Here is a 20,589-nt window from a genome sequence, read left to right as displayed (position 1 = left end):
TCAAAGACAGGCAAAAGTCAGAAAGTGCACCACGCTTCTCCAGTCACAGAAACAAAGGGAGTCATACTCGAGAAAGCTCTCAGCCAACGCGACATGGCTGCGCCGTATTTATGATGGTCAGTGGATCAAGGACTCCAGGGTTGTGCAGTAGGGTGAAGTCCCGCTGTGGAGCAGCGACGACGGTTCAGGCACCACTAAACAGCCTGACGTTCATATAATGAAACTTCCAGAGTGGGATGAGGCCATTGACAAGGGCAGTCATGCTCTCTGATTGTTTGAATGCCTGCTGTGTTCGATGGTCGTGCTGGTGGCTGCTGCGTTGACCTCATCCTTTTGAGCCTCTTAGCTCTTTTTTCCCTGTCGCTTACCTTATCGGGCTTAGTGTTGTGTATTCCAGACCCGTACGGTGTACCGGATGGTAATTATGGTATGGTATGACATATATCACATGACTAATATCCGAGGTATTCTGGGGAAAGTAACCCCAAGTGTCAGAGAGTCCAGCGGAAGATCTGCGGGCTTTTGTTGGGAAGACGCATAGCGGGCAGGGGTATAACTATCCAGGCTCGGTCATGGCTCTGGATGTTTTTTACCAATCATCTGACGGACGACGACTTGTCTGACCTTCTCCGTCCTCTCGTGCCCGATTAGATGCGATTAGGACCGGCGTTTCGCTTCTTCGATCACGATCGTTTACTTCCCCTTCCCCGCAACAATCACCTTAGCTCCGATTCACGATGCCTGTGGAAAAGGCGCCCATGGAGGCCCCCGACCTGGAGATTGTTGGTGATAAGGTAACAATTCATCCAAGCGGGTATACTGGGGGACCTCAGGATGGCCCAATCACGGAGCGCAACCTCGTTTCTCATATGGCGCGCTTTCGTGAGAATCCTTTCGACTTCTTGCGAGAAGTTAGCCTCTACATGTCGGGAACAGGATGGCGCGCATACAACGATGTGATCGGACAGCCTATATTTTACCCGGGGTTCTCGGAAAGAATTAAGTCGAGCATCCTTGCCAGTCCAATTCTACAAGCTAAGGTCAAAGAGTTAGCAGAGCTGCGCCTGGCGGTAGAGGAAAAGGAAGGGCTTCTACAGATAGGCCAGGTCCCTGTATCGAAAAAGAAAAAGCAGCGCCGGGCTGAGATCGAGAGCAATTTGAAGGAGGTTGTTGATACAATGATGGATAATATGATCTGCAAGATGGAGAGTAAGACATTTATCCGAGGGGCATACTATTTTGCCACGCAACTGCTCACACGAGCCTATCATCAGGGTGAGGGTGTCTCTAAAACTGTGTTCCTGTGTGATAACTGCAGATGTTGACCTTTTTGTTCCAGGAATCCACGTATCCAGCGAGGAAGTTCTGCGCTTGCGATCGGTTGCCCAGGAAGCAGCAAAGAAGAAGCAATCTATCGTCTTTCTGCCCTGCCACAAGTCTCATGTAGACTACGTGTCACTGCAGCTTATTTGCTATCGTCTGGGAATTGGCTTGCCGATCGTCGTGGCCGGTGACAATCTCAACATCCCTTTACTGGGCCCTTTCCTACAGCACGCAGGTACAGTCCATCATCACGGCAATTCTCTGCCATCGCAGCTAACCATTTCAGGCGCTATGTGGATCAGGAGAAGCTTCGGGAACGACCCATTGTACCATACCGTCGTCCAGGCATACATCGATACTCTTTTGCAGAAAGGGTTTAATTTCGAATGCTTCATTGAAGGGGGACGATCACGGACGGGCAAGCTTTTGTCACCGAAATTCGGTATTCTGAATTTCATCGTGGACAGCGTGCTGTCGGGACGTGTTGAAGACACCATTATTTGTCCCGTGAGCACGCAGTATGACAAGGTCATCGAGACCGAGTATGGCACCCCAGAACATATGGTTCCCTATCACACCTCTGACGCATTAATTAGGTCGTATATTAGCGAACTCCTTGGCCAGCCGAAGCGAAAAGAAAATTTGGCTGACCTCCTTTCGTCGTCTTCTGTTCTGTCATTAAAGTTGGGGCGGGTCGATGTTCGGTTCAATGAGCCATGGAGCCTCCGAGAGTTCCTCACGCAGCAACTGAGTCGGTTGCCCAACCAGATCGACGCAAAGTTTGGCCAGAAACTCAGCTACACAGAAAGAGGGCGCATTCTGAGAACGCTCGGATACCGAGTTCTCTCTGATATCAACAATGTGTCCGTGATGATGCCAACTGCTCTTGTTGGTACTGTTTTATTGACTCTCCGTGGTCGCGGTGTTGGCAAGGGAGAGCTGGTGCGCCGTGTCGAATGGCTCTGTGAACGGGTCCGAGCGAAAGGAGGGCGTGTTGCTCATTTCTATCGGTCTCCCACTGAGCTCGTTGTAGATCGTGCTCTGGAAGTCCTGGGCCCCAAGCTCGTGGGTGAGGTAACCGGTTTGGCCGAGCCTACCTTTTATGCTATAGACCGCTTCCAGCTCTCATTCTACCGCAACATGACAATCCATTTGTTCATAACGGAAGCACTTGTCTCTGCGGCTATGTACACAAGGGTCAAACAGGGTGGTGGTCCTGCACACCAACGTCTTTCCTTTGAAGATCTTCTCAAACAGGTCTCTTTCCTATCGCAGGTAAGCTTGCCATGGTTTACAACGGACGTGAAGATACTGACTCTCCGCAGCTGTTCCGCGGTGAATTCATTTTCCCTCCTGAGGGCTTGACAACTAACCTCGAGAAAACACTTCAAGGACTAGAGAAGGATGAAGTCATTACGGTTTGCAGAGATTCCTCCGGGAAGCCACTCTCTGTCGAACTTAGTGACGCTGAGCGTCAGCGCGGAAGAGAGAACTACGACTTCTATTGTTTCCTTATTTGGCCTTTCATTGAGGCGGCCTGGCTTGGCGCAGTGTCCCTCATGGGGCTCACTCCACCTCTGGATGGACCAAAGGACGTTTGGATCGACCAAAAGAAAGCGCAAGACAGTGCGCAGATCGTGAGTATTTCGAAGCCCGCTTAGTCCATCATGGTTCTAATACCTTCTGTAGCTTGGCAAAACCCTGTACCACCAGGGAGATCTCTCTTACTTTGAGGCTGTGAACAAAGAAACGCTCAAGAATTCTTACCAACGTTTCGCCGAAGAAGGGATCATTCTTGTTGCGAAGAGCAAAGAGTCTCGCACAGGTCCTACAATCAAACTTGCCCCTGAATGGACCCCAGAGCGAGACCCAGCAACAGGCAAACTCTTGCCCCGCGGTCGTCTATGGGATTTCACCGAGTTGATCGCTCAGTCAAGACGTGAAGGGTGAGTGAAGACTATCCTTCTCCATCCTCCTACAGTTTCTTTCTAGTTTCTACTGACACTGGTATAGCAAAAACCGTCGGGATGGAGCCACGGTGTCATCGCGCGTTCTTACAATGACCGATACTGTCGGAAGCAAATTGTTCGAGAGTGCAGCAAGCCCTGAGCCGACGAATAACATTGATGTTTCGACACGAACGATGCGTAGAAATGTCATTACGCCGTCGAAACTCTAACGGGACTGATGGCTTATGTACCATTCTATCCTTTTGATTATCGCTGCATGACGTTCTCTTGATCGCTTCGCTTTCTCGCCAATACCCCTCCTAACAGCATAGGGTTGTTGTACCCATTTTGCCTCCAATTTCGCATATTTTCTCCGTGTGTGCATACACACTGCATTGTAACTAATTGTTGTACATATACATTTAAGTGTATCTCATTCTACGAAAGACCATCTTACTAGCCTTCAAAATCTCTCTCCAACAGTGACAATCCTGGAGCTTGTCCCTGCGTCTACCCGTCCAAAAGCCTGTACTATGATCCTCAAAACATCATTGAACCATATGCTCGCTTCACACCATCATGGGGCCCGTCTTGGTTGCCTCAGGTCGAAGGATAGAGGTCAGACGCCGTCTACATTTCCTCTGCTTCATAGTATAAGGGGCTCAGTGGTGCTGGCTCTCAATATAGACCATATTCCCCGAGCAACTCTCCATCGCTCCTACACTCGCTCCTTTCTCTTCATTACGTTCCTACGTTCTCATATCTGCCGATATACGTATGCTCCAACATATTTACCTTCCTCATTGACTAATCCATTGAGATCTCAGTCATGCTTCCTTCCTTTCTGCTAAGAGTTGGGCTTCATAGTGCAGTTACACTTAGGCTGCTACATCTCTCTGCTACTGATATGCAGATATATCGTTAGCGATTCAACAATGGCACATCTGATTAATGTTACCAAGTCAGGAATAAAATGCAGGATGGCCCAGTCCTACAAATCGGTCCAAATCTGCTCCAATCTATATTCCTATCATATTGTGCAACACCCGATGGGGTTCGCTATCTACCACCAGTGATCGCCATCGGCCCTTATGCGTTGCGTTTCCAGTTACGAGCAACCTGATACAGCTACCCTAGAGAGAGGAAAGATCCGAGGTGATAAGAGCATCAGCTGCAGCTTTACGCATTATCAGTATTCTCTGAGAGCCCGCCCTCGTTGCTCTGTGCCGTGATGGAGCATGCTTCGGTGATTGCGAACCGCCAAGAGTTCGAGAAAGAAGGACAGATAAATGTAACAGAGCCTTTTTGAAGGGCCCTGGTCGCCACGAATCTCTGTGTGCCTGTTCGTGTGTGAGCAGAAAGAGGGAGGCGAAAGCGTAGCTGCGAGACGAACATCCTTGCAGTATGAGTGAGATATATACCAATCTCCGTGAAGCAATTTTGCGCTGTGTATTGGACATGACTGACATGTCTCACGGACGACAGCCTATCTAGGATGCCTCGACACCCGAAGGTGGTGATCCGACCAAGATCGACGTGAATGCGCACTATGCCGGACTAGAGTATCACTATGTTTATCATGACCTGCAGCTTCATTGTCTGGCTTATCTTGCCTGGAATCGGTCTGCTTTATAGTGGTTTATCTGGCAGAATATCTGTCTTGTCTCTGATTTTCCAGTCCTGGATGATCCTTGCAGTGTTCGTTCCTTGCTTCGCGAGGCTGCACTACTTTGTTGATACCGAGCATGCATAGAACGACGTTTCAATGGATGTTTTGGGGTCATTCTCTCACTTACTCCAGGGACGGCGGTCCGTTCATTGGCACTCTCAAGGACTTTTGAATGAGAGATGTTCTTGTAGGGCCGTCCCCAAGTTCTGCAGTGCTTCCTGAAATTGTGTTTTGTCCGTATCAGCTGCTTTTATGCGCCTGCACACGGTGAGTGCTCCCGTCTACCTGCGATAGATGAGACTTGTGTGCTGATTACGGCAGGTGATGATCGTCGTCGGCGGCGCTTTTGAACGAGGAAATATCCTGCCATCGTTGATATTCAGCTTCTTCTGGGCCTCACTGGTCTACTGCCCGGTGGCGCTCTAAACATGGAGCAGCCACGGCTGGCTTTATTCTTTAGACTTCGCCGGTGGTGGTTCTGTTCACATTGCTTCCGGCTGGGCTGCCCTAGCTCACGCAATGGTGCTGGGGAAGCGAAAGGATCATGGCATGGTTCCGTTGCGTAAACCCCACAACACGACTCTGGTCTCCTGCGTCTTGCTATACGTTCTCAAGTTCATCCCAAGGATGGATCTGCGGGTCGACGAGGAATCCGAAAGCATCGGACTTGACTAGGCTCAGTTCTTGGACGAATAGATCGGAGACTGGAGCTTACTGGACAACTGCATTACCGTGACAACCCCAGCCATTATCGGGGGTTTCGAAACAGTCATCAGTTTCAAAGGATGAAACTCACGCGGGGAAGGCAATGTAGGCTGGATAATTTGTTTCTTACAAATGGAATCTTATCTTTGTTCTCTTAGGTGGGGTTCAATAAGGTTAGCGAATTTGAAGTTTGACACGACCCTAACGGTGGAGTTGGTGGTGGGTGCTACCGTGTGGATGGTCTATCCTGGGGACCACCCAGGCTCACGGAGGGATGAGTGGAGAGGAATGCATTCCATTTAGCACGTAGGCTAGAGTCAATTGAAAGTTTACATGTTCCTGGACAGAGGACGTGGGAGGACTAAGAAATGAGCGCTGCCCTCCGCAGGAATGGATGATTGGAAGTGAATGCCACAAATAACTCGCTACGGGCTGGCATGACTGAGACGGGGCAATCTTTGCAAGACCTTGAACCAAATCATATTCATAGGCCCTTCTGATGATACAACGACAAGAAGGTACTCTGTATAGCATAAATGAAGCCTAACCGTGGATAGATGACGCTTGACGTCTCAGGGTCGACTATCCGGCTGTCAGCAAGTTTCACTCCAGGAGATAAAGTTGTCAAGTTCCACCAATGACGCGACGGGCAAACTCAGCAAAGTGGGGAGAGCTTACGTCAATCCGAGCCAGAGTGCGTAAGTTTAGTGCCTTTTAGCGCATTTTTCGGGGCTATTTTCAGCGTCTTGATTGTAAAGGAGGGTGGGAGATCGGAAGCATGAACGTCTGAGGCTGGGACTGGAGTACGTATGCCATTCTGAAATTTTCGTATTCTCGAAAGACTAGTACAGCGTCCAGTCGAGAGTTGTACCTTATGCTATTGTATTCAATCGCTTATATCTCAAAAACTGTGGACTTTATATCCGGGCTGCGATAACTCAATTTGCAATTTGTGACCACAGTCATTTATCATGAATTCATGATATCCAGATGGTTCCAGACCACTTCTAAATGAGGACTAGTGGTATTCCGGTGTACGGTCCCGCTGGCGATCGGCGACGGGAGTGGTCGCGTTTCTGTCGCCATCCGTTCTCGTCTTATCGTTACCCTGTAACTAACTTTCTTCTGGCCCTTTTTTCCCTCTCCTCTCCGGGTAAACCGTGTACGCATCATTGTCGTCGTCTTCCTTGTAGGCGTCGTCGTCTTCTCTGCTTGTTCTGTTCTCTTTATCTTGCTTGAGCAAGGCCATTCGTTTGATTCATCTAAGCCTGGGTTTCGTCTCCCCAGGTTTCCCCACCTTCTCCGTCCTCTATCGCTCTCCGCCCCGTGTAGCTTACGGTTGCATGCCATCGTATTGCTTCACTTCGACGCCTGTTCTCAACTGAGTGTTGTCGCTTCTCAAACGTTCGCTTTTCAAGAGTCGCCAATCTGGCGGCAATGCTTGACATATAATAATATTATCAACTTTCCCCACACGTTCCAATGGGCAAATGTATGCCGCCACTCCCCTTTTCAACTTACCTTGTTCCTCGCTGTTGAAGCAGCAGCTTACCATCGTGTCGCACAATAGGGCATTATGGCATCGTCCTAGATGCGGGATCATCTGTAAGCGTCTAAACTGTGAAATGCCGTTGCTTTCCTGCTAACAACTGAGACAGGGGACTCGAGTGCACGTCTATCGGTGGTTGGACCCCGCTATCGCTCGCAAGCACGCAAAAGGTGATGAGCTGAAAACATTACCGGAGATCAAAACTAAGTCGGAATGGACGAAAAAGATACACCCTGGTAGGTTATAGCACAGCACATGTCTGAACTTTCCCTTCAGAATCCATCTCTCTGACAATCGCATTCTTATAGGCGTGTCATCGTTCGCCGACAGGCCGGAAGCAGTAGGCCCCGATCATCTTGCGGAACTTCTCAATCATGCTCGCAAGATCATCCCTGCCGATCAGATAAAGGATACTCCCATATTTCTACTGGCCACTGCTGGGATGCGACTCTTACCCAATCGTGATCGCGAGCTTCTATTGCAACAGATCTGCTCCTACGCCAGCGAGAATTATGACTTTTTGCTTCCCGATTGCGGCGTGCACATTCAGGTCATCCCAGGAGTCACAGAGGCCCTCTACGGATGGATCGCGACCAATTATTTGCTGGGCAGCTTCGATGAACCGAAAGGGCATGATCATGGAAAGGGCCATCATACTTATGGGTTCTTGGATATGGGTGGTGCATCCGCACAGATTGCCTTTGCGCCCAATATAACTGAGACCGAGAAACACGCGAATGACCTGACTTTACTTCGGCTGCGAAACATCGACGGCTCCACCCAGGAGCATCGGGTTTTCGTGACATCTTGGCTCGAATTTGGCGTGCGCGAAGCTCGGAGACGTTATCTGGAGGCCCTACAAACCGCAGCTGGAACCGCGAAGGAACTTCCCGACCCTTGTCTCCCCAATGGATTTCGAACCACAGTTGACGGCAAACCTCTCCGGACCAACGACATCGCGGAGTTGACTCTGCTGGGAACTGGGCGATTCGATGAATGCTTGCGACAAACATACCCGCTTTTGGACAAGGATGCGCCCTGTTCGGATGAACCTTGCCTTCTTCACGGAGTGCATGTCCCTGCTATTGACTTTGATGTAAATCATTTTATCGGTATTAGCGAGTACTGGCATACGACGCATGAGATCTTTGAAATGGGACACAAGGACAAAGCTTACGACTTCAACACTTATCAACAGCGGGTACAACAGTTCTGTTCACAAGATTGGGAAGCCATCGAACAAGGTATACAAAAACAGTCATGGGGAAAGAAGGTCGACCGGGAATCGGCTGCCGAGGTTTGCTTCAAGGCTTCATGGATCATTAATATGCTGCACGACGGCATCGGTATCCCACGGGTGGGTCTCGAGGATACTACTGGTTCAGGTCACAATGGAACCAAGGAAGTTCTCGCCCATGGCGAGGAGAAAGGATTCCTTGATCCTTTTCAAGCGGTTCACAAGATCCACTCCACCGAAGTTAGCTGGACCCTGGGTAAAATGGTGCTCTATGCAAGCTCTGAGGTTCCAGTGGAAGTTCAAGAAGCTCAAGAAATGCTCCCGGTTGGCTTTGGCAGCAATGTTCCAGGCGTACCCAATGACTTCCAGTATCCTAGCGTCGAATTGTTTCCCAACAATGAGTCGCTTCACGTTGCGAATTGGCACGATGCGCTCTTTGATGGTGATTCCTCGCGCAGGGTTCCGGGATTCCTACTTTTCTTAATTATTATTGCAATGGCTGCATTCTTCCTCTGCGGTCGGAGTCGTCGACTGAGGGTTTACCACATGTTCAAAAGTCTCTTCAAGCGTGGAGGCCCGCCTCATCCGAGCTACCCCAGGAAGCGAAGAACCTTTCCTGGCAAACTACCATTCTTTGGCCGCAGATCACACTCATACGAGCGCGTTCTTGAAGACGGTGCCCATGAATTTGACCTGGGTGTGGTAGGCTCCGGTCGTGGCTCTCTGGACAGAAGACACTCCTCCGATACAGATTCGAGTAGCTTTATGCCTCCGAAGCGAACAACGACCTGGAGCGGTCCAACCACACCTAGTTTCAAATTCGGATTGGACAATTCGTCCACATCGACCATCGGGTTGGGAATCACCGCCGATTCTGGCGTCAATGCCATGGATCGGGCCGGGTTGGTCGTGAGGACAGAGAGTAGGGACCATCTGGCTCCAGTAGCGCTAGGCCCGACCACAAACGGCCGTCGCTCTAGGACAGGCAGTCCGACGAGATCTCACAGATCACCCAATATGACTCCCCTTGATCAAGACTAATGTCGCTGCATGATCATCCGCCTTGATTTGCATATCGTTTGGTGTTACGGTACGGTTTTCCATCGTCGTTTGCTGCATCTGAAGACCTTTTTTGCAGCGACTCGGACCTCCCTGTCACTCCTCGATTCGATTCAAATGCTGAATTGCTTTCTATCTTTCCTTCCTCATTCTATATTAAGATCGTGTACTCTGGAGTACATAGCTGCTGCTTTTGTTCCGACATCTTTCTGCGAGCCGTTCTCTGGAATGAAATTGGCTTGTACGTTTTAATGAGGTTTCATGTATGATAGACTCGAAATCACCTATATAGCACCTCCATAATAAGCTGAATCACTGGATGTTTCTTGATACGATCATACTCTGTAACATCACGTGCTTCATTAGAAAGCTGAGTTGGTCAACCTCACCGCCTGGCAGAATCTTGAGGTAATGCTGCTTCAATAATTCAGCCATGCGCTAGAGAGCTTCGGCTTCAATCTCCGCTTTCTGCAATATATTTCAATTGCCCTTTTCTCATCTCAATTATTATTCTTCCCTTTTGTTCGCTTCTGCGCATTACTTGCGTGCATGATACCCCAGTAGAGGAACAGCAGTAATAATCCACCGCCGCAATGCGATTGACCGTCGAACTTATTCAGAATTCACTTTCCTACATCAATCCGCTCAAGGATCGCGAGCTAGACCTTCGAGGTGGGTTTTTCACTTTGGCCTGAAAAGGGCAGATACTACACTTTTGAATGAGCTGGATTGATATCGATCCCTTTGAATTATGTAGGGCACAAGATTCCCACGATTGAAAATCTGGGTATTGCAAAGGTATGTTTCTGATCGAAACGTCGAGCCTGTCAACTCTATTCCTTTGCTAGTTGTAGCAGAAGGCTTATAGACAACAGGACCAAGATGCGATCGACTTCACGGATAACGATATCTCCTCCCTGGGGAATTTTCCCTTCTTTCCTCGTCTTCACACCCTCCTTCTTGCGCGCAATCGGGTGAAGCATATTCAACCGACGATAGCTTCCACCATCCCCAACCTGACGACGCTGGTTCTCACGGCGAACAATATGTCCGAGTTGGCAGACTTGGACCCCCTCCGAAACTTGACACGCTTGAGTCATCTGGTGTTACTGGAGAACCCTGTTACACGGAAAGAGGTGAGCTGCCCTGGCTTTCCACGCGCGTACCATATCCTGCATTCGATGTTTAGCGCTACTACAACGCGTTTCCTAAGGAAAGGGTTGCTGATTTTTATAGCACTACCGATACTGGGTGATCTGGCGGATACCCAGCGTCCGATTCCTAGACTACCAGAAAGTGAAAGACGCGGAGCGGGCAAAGACGAAGGAGCTATTTGGTACTGCCGAAGAACCGACAGCTCTCGCGTCCAAGATCATGGGCATCAAATCTCGTACCTTTGATGTACCGTCTGGCGGCGCTGAGCGAGCACCGGCAGACAAGGCTGTTAGGGTCAAGCTGACCGAGAAGGAGAGGAAGCGGGTCGAGAAGATGATCCGTGAGGCGAGAAGTCTCCAGGAKATTACTAGACTGGAGAAGGAATTGAACGAAGGGCGGATACCCGGAGGCGCTCTTGATGCCGGTGAGGACAGTGACGATGAGAATCAGATGCAGACGTGAATGTGGACCGGCGTTGAGTTTCACTTGTTCTATTGCGGGAATTTTGTGTTCGAATATGATTTTGAAGGGCTCTGCATGAGAGGCACATGTGATCGGTTTTAGTGGGTGTTCTTTTACTCGGAGTTATGCGTGTTCCTCGGCAGCACAATACAAAAGCTCTTTTAAGTCGAGCATAGCTAGATTGGTCCATGTTAGGCCATCGCAGCACAGAATAAGCAACTACTAGTTGATTCGCTTCAGCCGTCGTAAACGAAATGATAACGGCCTGGTTGAATGAGGATCCTGATTTGATGCCAAGACTCTCGATCTGATAAGATAAAAACAACACGTGCTTTATATATCGGCTTCAACGTCATCAATATATCGGTCGTTGAGGATCATTCTGCCTGATGCCAAGGCTTGATGCTTCAGGAACAGGATAGATACTCCGATTGACTAGTCCTGCCTACTAGATTCTATCTACTCTGCAAGGGGAGAGAACAAAATACCTTCCATCAAGCAATATATCCAAACCCCGCAATCCGCACCACACACCCACCCTGGCTCAAAACAGTTATAGCAAACGTCTCTCCTCCCTAGCCCTCCAACTACGACGCCAGTCTACATCCTCATCCGCTACTTCAATCCCACCCTTGAAACCGCCATCAGCAGCAAAGATGCCGCCCCGCGCCCCCTGGCTCTCAACCTTCCAATCCCACCTCTCCACCTCCTCCACCACCGAATTCAACATCACAACCGTCGCGCTCGATGCAAAGGGGCAAACCGTCCCGCGAAGCCGAACCTGCGGCTTCCGAGGCTGGTTCCCAAACCCAGAATTACATTCTAGCGCGCTCAAATCCCTCGAGTCGCAGAACGAGCGCCCGAACCCGTCCGTGTACGAGAGCGAGATGATCTCGTTGACGACGGATGTGCGGATGGAGAAGGTCGGGCAGCTGGAGGGGTCGGGGAATGTGGTTGAGGCGGTATTCTGGTTGAAGGATGTGGGCAATCAGTGGCGGGTGAGAGGGGAGGCATTTGTGATTGGGGATCCGGATCCGGCGGGTGCGGAGCGGGAGGAGAAGGCCAGGGAGGAGATTAGGAAGGGGTTGAGGGTTTGTGAGGGGTGTGAGGAGAATGAGAAGGAATGGAACTGGGAGAGGCAGGTGACGACGTATTTTGCGAACCATACGCCTGTCCTGAGAGGTTAGTTTGGTCTCTTCTGCTTGACTGGAGGGGATAGCTGATGTTGTATAGGCTCGTTTAAGAATCCTCCGCCTGGGACGCCGAGGTCGCAAGTACCCACTGATCCCGAGCTGAAGCTTGGTCAGAAGCTGAATGATCTGCATGATCCTGTTGCTCGTCGGAATTTTCGCGTGGTTGTCATTCGGGCGAATGAGGTTGAGCGGCTGGATCTTTCAGACTACGAGAAGCCACAGCGGTGGAACTGGACCCTTGTTGGCGGGACTGGAGATGATGCTAGATGGGAAGAAACGGAGCTATGGCCATAGACAATGTAATTTGGTCTAATTGCAGAGTGAAGTAAAGCAGTCCAATACTTTGCTCCGACTATTCTATGACATACTGTGATAATATAGAATGTTTTCTTCTCTGCTCTCTTCTTTGTGCTGTGGCTGATGAAAAAGACAGGATTCTTGTCCTTCTGTGGCTTCCTTGTCAGTCGATATGGAGCAGATGAGTGAATATCAAAGAGCTTCAGCAGGTTCTGTTCTCCCAGCCCCTCCGTGCTCAACCACCCGGACGATCCAGTTCCGGGTCAGGCCCGGATATGCCTTGAACATCCTGTTGATAAGAGCATATGTCGTCCCAACTGGGCTTAGATGAGGCGATCCTCCAGAGAGCAGTGAATTAAGTCTCCCAGTCTCGCCTGCTTCCCTCCTCAGTGCGGAGCCTGGGGTCGAATTTAGATGGAATATTCCGCTCCAGCAGCGTCAACTCAGTGTATCCATCTCAGTTAAACATTCACTCTCTTGTTCGTCTTGTCTGTTCGCTTCGCTTGAGTATTGAAGCGCCCTCCCATCTCACCTTCTCTCTCTCTCCTTCTCTTCTTCTCTCATCCATCATCATCATTACCACCATTCCTCCATATCCTGCTCTTTTGCGGTTATCAAGGCTCTCAAAATTATCAATCATTTCCATACTTACAAGCTTCGCTTGTTACATCTCTGGTAAGGAACTGGTCAATCTCTTGATGTCCTGCGTTGTTCAGCTTGCTAACACAAGTCGTCTGCGCAGCTCTCACATCACATCGGTGAGATACCAGTCGATCCTTTGGATCTGTTGGCTACATTTCAACTAACAGGGGTCAGCTTCAAAGACCACCACAATGTCTGAGCAAGCAGACGCGCTCTGTGTCAAGTGCGGGGCCCCTCGCGCGAAGGGTTTCGTCGGCATGGTGACCAGCATGTGCCTCGACTGTGCCAGGGTCAAGCTTGAGGCTGACACGGCAAACATCCGCAGTGAGAAGGCGTCCCATGCCGGCGAGCCGCTCGCCAATCCCCAGTCCGAGGCTGAGGAAGCCGCTGGGAGCGAGAGGGCCCCTAGTGTGGAGGAGGGCGACCAGCCCTCCCGCAGCCGCAAGGTCAGTTAGTATCTGACTCGCTTTTTGCTTCTGGGGTACGCTCATGCTGACGATCCTCTAGCGGCGCATCCAGCCATCGGCGGCCAAAGGCGCCGATGGTAAAAAAATGACACCGGCGTGTGCCAACTGCAAGAAGTCAAAAATACGTTGCACGCACCGTCAGGTCATCGAAGACGATGACAGTAAGATTCCTGTTTCCATTCTCTCTTGATCGCGACGAGCTAACTTTTTTCCAGGCAACGTTCCCTCCCGGAAACGGAAGAGGGAAGCAGAGGCACACGTCGGTGTCAGGGATGACGCTGGCAATGGCAGTGACCCTTCTGCCTCGGTGGGCGCGGAGGACCAGGCTCCCCCACCAGCGAAGAGACCCCTTCGGATCCGGTTGAAGGGCAAAAACGAGGAGGTGTTGACGGAGTCCGCCCCTCGTCCCACCGGATCCGAAGCTGGTGTCTCTATCGCAAAGAGGCAGGCCCCGGGCGGACTTCGCAAACGCAAGTTTGTCGAAGTCGAGGAAGAAGCGTCTTCGGGCGCGACCGAATCGAAACCCGCAGCCGCTGTGAGTGTCGAAGGGACCGGCTCCGTGGAGGTGTCCAACCCTCCACGGAAGCGAACCCGACGGGGGCGAAAGCCAAAGGCGGAGCGTGATGTTGAAGCCGTGGAGCAGGCGGCAGTTCGCAACACGACTCCAGCACCCGTCGTGGCGCCCGCTGCTGCCAGGTGTTCCCCCACAGCTCCGGGGTGGCAGCCTTTACCCTCCTTCCCGATGAACAATCTGGAAGAAGCCGCCCATTTGTCAGTGCATGCAGTTCTCAGCAGAGAACTGCAGCAGAAGCTGGAGGATGCGGAGACAAAGTGGCTCGCTGCGATTCAATCCCTCCAAGCTGCCAAGCAAGCACTTGATAATTGGGTGGAGGTGTGGAACAAAGGGCTGTGAAAGCAGTTCTCCCTGTTCTCATGCCTGGTGAAGGTCTGCAAGGTGTTGCTTTTGCGGCTGTGGGCAACCTTCATCAGCTGTTTCTTTTGTCCATGTAATTAGAGCGCGGCGCAAGGACGGTCTTTGCGGTTCCTGTATCTGCCCCCTTGACCCCCCGTACAGGGGATGGGCGAGGTGTGGCTTTCTGTATGGGCATTGGGTTGCAATTTTCTTCTTTGCGTTCAGTAGCCTGTTTCTCGGGCCCTGTCTCTCATTCAGTTGAATGCGAGAATCGTGGGCCCAGGACGGCTCTGTCTGCTGTTTGCCGGTTTGCATGTACTGTACAGTTTTGTCTTTCATTGGCTTGGCCTTCCTGTTTTTGCTTTTCTTTTTCTCATGGAGTTACAGGGATGTTTATTATGAAGCCGATGCTACCGCGCCAGAATTATTGAAGATTTTGATTGACTGAAGCTGCATGATTCTGCATCCAGTAGATGGACTACGTTGCTGCAACTCCTCCAACATCGAGTGACACATTGTATAATCCGAACAATCACATTGCCGTAGGTTGACAATCCTTTTTTTCATGCAATCCCTTCGGAAGGAGTCTGGACGGCGCAGCAAATTGCCAAGCCCGAGACAGAACAGGAAGTTCTTACCAATTGCCCGATTGAGCATAACTCGGCGACACTTGGGGGACAAAAGTACGCCTTTGCTGACACTATTCCACGCTAGAGCCCAAATCAAGAGCAATAATTTAGAGAAATGGACCACCAGATCACATGAACATGATCAGGCATGAATTTCAAATCATTCCTTGTTCGAACTCGGAAGTTGATGCCTAGGAACTGACTCGTTTCGACGCCAATATTCATTGTACACGACCTAAGCAGGACATTGACTTATCCATGTCTTTTCGGTCGCCGTCTGCTTACGATCCCATGATACCACCATGATCAGTACCGCAAACTCGTTTAAATTGTTACAGATTAGAGTACAAAGTATTAGGAGAACTCTAATGTTGGTTAGACTCCGGAGTCTATGGAGTAGTCACACTAAACAAAGACATCTCCACGGGCTCTCCCGCCCATCAGCGAGTAAAGTCAAACGTACCCAAGACAACTAGACAAGACATTGTCAGCCGTTTGACATTTCGGCTTGTTAAAGTCCTGGCTCAGTGTCAGGATGTCCACTCATGCCCGCAGATCGACTTGGCAGCAGTCGGAATGTTGAGGAGAAATGCAACTCGATAGTCTGGCACTCGTCGATCTGATGTTGGTTCTTGATTTCTCAGTTTTGCCTACTGCGTCCGTTGCATCCGGGACCGTTACGTGTCATGGCTTAGTTGGGAATAGTTCGCCGTTATCACTGTGATGATGCGGATCGGACACTTGATTCTATGTCATCTTAACGGTCCATAATAGTCATCGGATGGTTGTCTCATACTCTCATTCGCTCAGAGTTTGGCATCTTATGCAAAGACATCCTGCCCCCATATGCGGACACGACGTACTCCGTCCGAGGAACTCTGTGATTCTGCCTACTTAGACTGAACCCGTTTATCTGATGCAATTGGAGACTCAAGTATTCGATGTGGAGAAGACGAAGCAAATAAGACTCCCCAGCTTGAATCGAATCCACCCATGTTTAGCATCCATTTACTCCATCGGGCAATGCGCACTTTGATCATCCACCCCTCCACGCACATCATCCAGTGCCAACTTTGAGGACCTATATCATCGAATCCGGGGCGAGAATCAATGTAATCGTTTTAGCAGGTTATCCATAGCTTCGCACTCCAGAATCCTTCCAGACGGCGGACGGACAAGGTGTTGAGCATTGATTGGAGGTCAGCAGCCTGTGATAGACGAAACCGCCGCCTTGCATATCGATTTGCGCGCAGACCTTCCCCCACGAGGGGACTATTCACCGCAACTTTGACAAGCTGTCAAATGTCAGCAGCGTCTTGGATTTTAGTTAGACCAAATAGAACGGGTTGTTGGAGGGGCATTCTGGATAGTCGAGAAGCCAGCAGAAGCTGCATTGTATTTGTATCTGTTGAGTTCGCGAGACGGTATAAGACTGCGGTGGTATTATTAGGTACCTAGCAGTACAAGGTCCTCCGTGGCTGATGACAACCCTAATAATCTTACAGAGACTTCAGAACCACCCGCCAAGGAAAGCTAGCAGGGATATTCCGTTGGGCATGGGTCCTTATTCTTAGCCCAGTTCCTAAAGTTGATTGTTTTGTCCTTTTGTAGGGCAGTCCTCGGAGTATGACAGCCGCTTCTGCAGCGGTAACGTAATATATATCCCTGTAATTCTGCCGTAGCGTAACTCGTAAGATAACAACAAATGCGGCTTCCTGCAGCCACCGACCCACGCCAAATCTCGGGCTTCACTTTCGGGGAATGATAAAGTACCGCTCGCCTGTACGTGTACTTACTGGGGTCTACCTAACAAACGCTTCATAGAAGTACCTTGACGGCCTTGTTCGGGCTCTACCTGAGGTAACTCGTCTGTAATACACATGTAACAATACCTCTCTTTGTCGAAAAGTAGTACGCCGCCTCCGCTCACTCAACTCCATAATTCTGGCCCGACCCGTCTCTCCTCCCTGTCTCTTTCTATCCTCCCCATACCTCTTTTTTGATCTTCGACCGTCGACTTTGTTCGCACGACGGCCATCTCTCAGCCTTTTTCCCTTTCCTATCCTGCAATACTATTTGCGGCCTGCCCGTACCGTCATTGAGGGCAATATTCGATAATCTCAAAGACAACAAAACGCTCCCTACTATCTCGGCCGATTTCTACTGTTTTGGGTGATCATTTTCTCCGCCTTATGGGAGGATACTGAGGAACCACCGGGTTCCGACCGCGACCAACGGTACTCACCACTATCGAACCTCACGACTCACGACGGCACGATTATTTGAATACCATTTCTAAATAGGATCTGGAGACAATTGGTCGCCTTCATCCTTGTTTCTCTACTTTTTCTAATCTTCCAATTGTGTTCGACGTAGCATACAGCCATAGCTCCGACAATGATGGATGCTTTAGGAGCCTTCTCCTACATGTGCGACAACTTGCCGGCTTGGATCGATCAAATTTCAGAACTGGCTGCCTATACCGCTGCGAAACATGCTGAGTACACCGAGGCTTACAAGAAATACGCGCCAGTGAGGCCCCGGCGACGCAAGAACAGCTCAGTCTGCTCCATCCGCACCCATGACATCTTCCCTTCGTCCCAGAATCGTGGTACCTCCGTCGAAACAACCCAGGGAACCCCTAGCACTGCACCGGGAGCCTCGATATCCCAGATTAGATGGATTGGAAATCCCCGAAAACGCAATGCCGACGGGACCCCTTCCATCGACTCCGCCGAGGGGATTGCGGACTTTGTCAGCATTCGACACAACGTGGTCATCCACTACGACGGTCACACGCAAAAGTCGCTGGAGGATATGGTACGAAATATTGGTACCGCACGGAACAATATGCGACGAGGCAAGATGTCACAGATCTCCCTGGGTGGCCTCCGATCGCGCATGGGCAACCAAGACGCGAGGAAGAATCGTCCAGCACCGGCTCTCCTGGACCAGATTGACGGTTCTGGCGGCGACATACTGTCTAATATTCGCAGCATGCGAACCAGGGGCTCTCCTCCCGCGGAGGCGTCCTCAAGCCGCCTTCCTCCGAAGGAAACGGTTTTTGATGTGGTAGATAGACAGCTCGAGCTGGCACACAGCCACTGCGAGACAGCGGCTTACCACTTCCTGCGCTATGGAGATTGCTCGACGGAATTGAAAAACGTTGTGGAGACCTTTCGTTCATTACTTGAATTAGCAACCAACGAAGCGCAAAGTCTGAAGGGAGAGCAACCAGAGGAGTCTTTAAAAGAAGACGTAAAGAAAGGCAGTGTCATGTTTTCACCTATGAAGACGGCTGCCGAATCTCAGTGTGGTAAGCCTCTGGCTTCATGCACTGACGAAATCGAAGTTGACGACGCTTCGGCTGCTTCAGTGGAATCTATCGACATCAAGGCCTTTCGCGCCAGTCGGCTTAGAGCCTAGGCGAACAACGGCCATCACCTACCTTACATGGTTCTATGAGACCTACCCCGAACTTTCATTGTGTTTAGCGTCGTGCAGCGTTACTATCATCATTATGGGCAGTATATCATTTGAGCATCGATACCATCATTATCATTATGAGCGAGAAAAGCATTGCTGTGTCTTTGGTTGGCTTGCTCCTTGCGTTTTATTCCTTTGCAGCGGCTATATTGCCTCGAGCCACTCTCTATTCCCTTTATTTCTTTCTTTCTATTCTTTGTTATGGGTTCTTTTCTCGTCTGTCTACGAACTGTCTGCCAACGTCAGACTAGCATGGCGTTGTGATGCTGGTGTGTCTGACTCATCTCAAACTCTTCAAGGCCATGATAACAAAGGTCATATTATTCAGTATATTACAATATGTATTGAGACTGATAATTCATTTATTCAATCTCCAACAGCTCGTCTCATCTCTAAGATGATCAAGTTCAACTATACGTCTGTGCTTCCTGGTGGAACCAGTCAACAATTCCAGGACCAACTCCCAAGACACTGAAGAACCCAAATCCGAACACCTGCAGGCCGCATCAACCCACAGATCCATCCGTGGCTGGCTGACGAGGTGAAGAACAGTACCCCCTGTCCTACTGCGTATGTCCTTGCCTGCCTGAACCCTTGGCGGGTGTCGTGTACGAACCACCGCGCACTAACCGCCCCAAATCTTGGAAAATACCGTAACAAGCACCCCGCTCATCCATGTCATTTGCCATCTCCATAGTCTGATTGGTGTAACGACCGGGCGCTACCGACGCTAGAGGCCGGGGGGAATTCCTCCCGGCGATGCGGCGTCGTCTACGAGGCCCTTTTTGGGTAATGGTGCCGTGTTGGCTTGCCTTGGACTTGAAAATGGCAGTCGCTGACACCGTATTGTCTACCTTGTCTCAAAGCCACAGGAGAGAGTGAGAGCGAGATCGTCTTTTTTTCTCCGTTTAAAGCGAAAATTTATCGTGTTCGAGGGTGTTAGGATGGTCTACGGTAAGGTAGGCAGTTGAATAATGTTACGGGGGCCGATCAGACCAGGCCTGAACTCTGAATTACATCGGTACACTCAGCAGTAAACATTCTATTAGGTATTACCATTTACCACAGGACGTATGGTAGGTAGGTAGTCAGGGAGAAGTTCAGTTCTGTACTGACAACGGAAATTTCGATATTCTCCAAGGGGACGGGAACGCTCCCTTGAAACCTCATGAAGAACCCGATGGAAGACCTCGAATCCAATAGAAACTCCAGTACGGGGCAGATACCTTACTGTAAGAAGTGTAATATACCTGTCAGTGGGCGAGGTCCGTGTTATATCGGGAAATGCGCTTCGAGTTGTGATAGATCACATTTGAAATTGGATGGTACGCATTGTGCCTTGTGTTTGTAATATCTATTCACACTTAGCATTGAGAGTATACAGTAGTAGCAGTAGTAAACATATAAGTAGTGCAGGTAGTCCTCGATTGTAATGGCCGAATTTGGAGATGGGGTTTGGTTCTGATACCTGGTTCACTGAGTGTGAGAGGGTTATTCGGACAGTTAACTGCCTAGGAGTACTTCACGTAACATGGCTGAGCGTATACATGTTGGATTGTGGACTAACAAGGACAGGCAAAAACAGCAATTGATCATCCCACTATTCCTATGTTTTGACGGGGAAAGGCAACCAAACCAGGCTCCAGAAGGAATTGAGGTCGAACGCAATTAAATATCGATAGATATAAACCAAGCATCGCAAAGGCACACGCCAAGTGCCTGATGTCTATTCAAACAACAAATGAAAGGCAAACGACAGACTGAAAGATATGTGATCACAGACTCCAGACTCCACTGGCTGGGCCGACAAACCGGCACTCTGGTCAGGCTAATGCGAAATGTAGTAAAACAAGT

The 20,589-nt window shown here is 50.0% G+C and overlaps 6 protein-coding genes across 6 annotated transcripts; all 6 read left to right on the top strand.

Annotated features, from left to right (window-relative positions):
• Positions 1 to 737: 737 nt before the first annotated feature.
• Positions 738 to 3,502, top strand: Asppvi_004912 (lysophospholipid acyltransferase family protein; the record flags this gene model as incomplete). Its single annotated transcript, XM_043300851.1, has 7 exons — positions 738 to 1,275; positions 1,340 to 1,558; positions 1,610 to 1,865; positions 1,920 to 2,598; positions 2,649 to 2,960; positions 3,013 to 3,269; positions 3,337 to 3,502. The coding sequence occupies 7 exons, from the start codon at positions 738 to 740 to the stop codon at positions 3,500 to 3,502; spliced, it is 2,427 nt and encodes an 808-aa protein (XP_043156786.1).
• A 3,626-nt stretch (positions 3,503 to 7,128) lies between these two features.
• Positions 7,129 to 9,473, top strand: Asppvi_004911 (putative nucleoside diphosphatase (Ynd1); the record flags this gene model as incomplete). Its single annotated transcript, XM_043300850.1, has 4 exons — positions 7,129 to 7,138; positions 7,217 to 7,251; positions 7,305 to 7,431; positions 7,504 to 9,473. 4 exons carry the CDS (start codon positions 7,129 to 7,131, stop codon positions 9,471 to 9,473), a joined length of 2,142 nt encoding a protein of 713 aa, XP_043156785.1.
• A 611-nt stretch (positions 9,474 to 10,084) lies between these two features.
• On the top strand, positions 10,085 to 11,108 carry lea1 (U2 snRNP complex subunit LEA1; the record flags this gene model as incomplete). The annotated part of the gene is made up of 4 exons (XM_043300849.1): positions 10,085 to 10,163; positions 10,249 to 10,289; positions 10,367 to 10,627; positions 10,728 to 11,108. The coding sequence occupies 4 exons, from the start codon at positions 10,085 to 10,087 to the stop codon at positions 11,106 to 11,108; spliced, it is 762 nt and encodes a 253-aa protein (XP_043156784.1).
• Positions 11,109 to 11,764: 656 nt separating this feature from the next.
• Asppvi_004909 (uncharacterized protein) lies at positions 11,765 to 12,595 on the top strand (the record flags this gene model as incomplete). Its single annotated transcript, XM_043300848.1, has 2 exons — positions 11,765 to 12,290; positions 12,342 to 12,595. The coding sequence occupies 2 exons, from the start codon at positions 11,765 to 11,767 to the stop codon at positions 12,593 to 12,595; spliced, it is 780 nt and encodes a 259-aa protein (XP_043156783.1).
• Positions 12,596 to 13,431: 836 nt separating this feature from the next.
• On the top strand, positions 13,432 to 14,620 carry Asppvi_004908 (uncharacterized protein; the record flags this gene model as incomplete). The annotated part of the gene is made up of 3 exons (XM_043300847.1): positions 13,432 to 13,686; positions 13,748 to 13,868; positions 13,923 to 14,620. 3 exons carry the CDS (start codon positions 13,432 to 13,434, stop codon positions 14,618 to 14,620), a joined length of 1,074 nt encoding a protein of 357 aa, XP_043156782.1.
• Positions 14,621 to 17,646: 3,026 nt separating this feature from the next.
• Asppvi_004907 (uncharacterized protein) lies at positions 17,647 to 18,675 on the top strand (the record flags this gene model as incomplete). The annotated part of the gene is made up of 1 exon (XM_043300846.1): positions 17,647 to 18,675. One exon carries the CDS (start codon positions 17,647 to 17,649, stop codon positions 18,673 to 18,675), a length of 1,029 nt encoding a protein of 342 aa, XP_043156781.1.
• Between the last annotated feature and the right edge of the window lie 1,914 nt (positions 18,676 to 20,589).

The sequence above is a fragment of the Aspergillus pseudoviridinutans genome (assembly GCF_018340605.1).
Source record: "Aspergillus pseudoviridinutans IFM 55266 DNA, scaffold_3, whole genome shotgun sequence".
Taxonomy (NCBI): Eukaryota; Fungi; Ascomycota; class Eurotiomycetes; order Eurotiales; family Aspergillaceae; genus Aspergillus; species Aspergillus pseudoviridinutans.
Note: the sequence above shows the minus strand (reverse complement) of the source record. Positions and strands in the feature narration are given on the sequence as shown.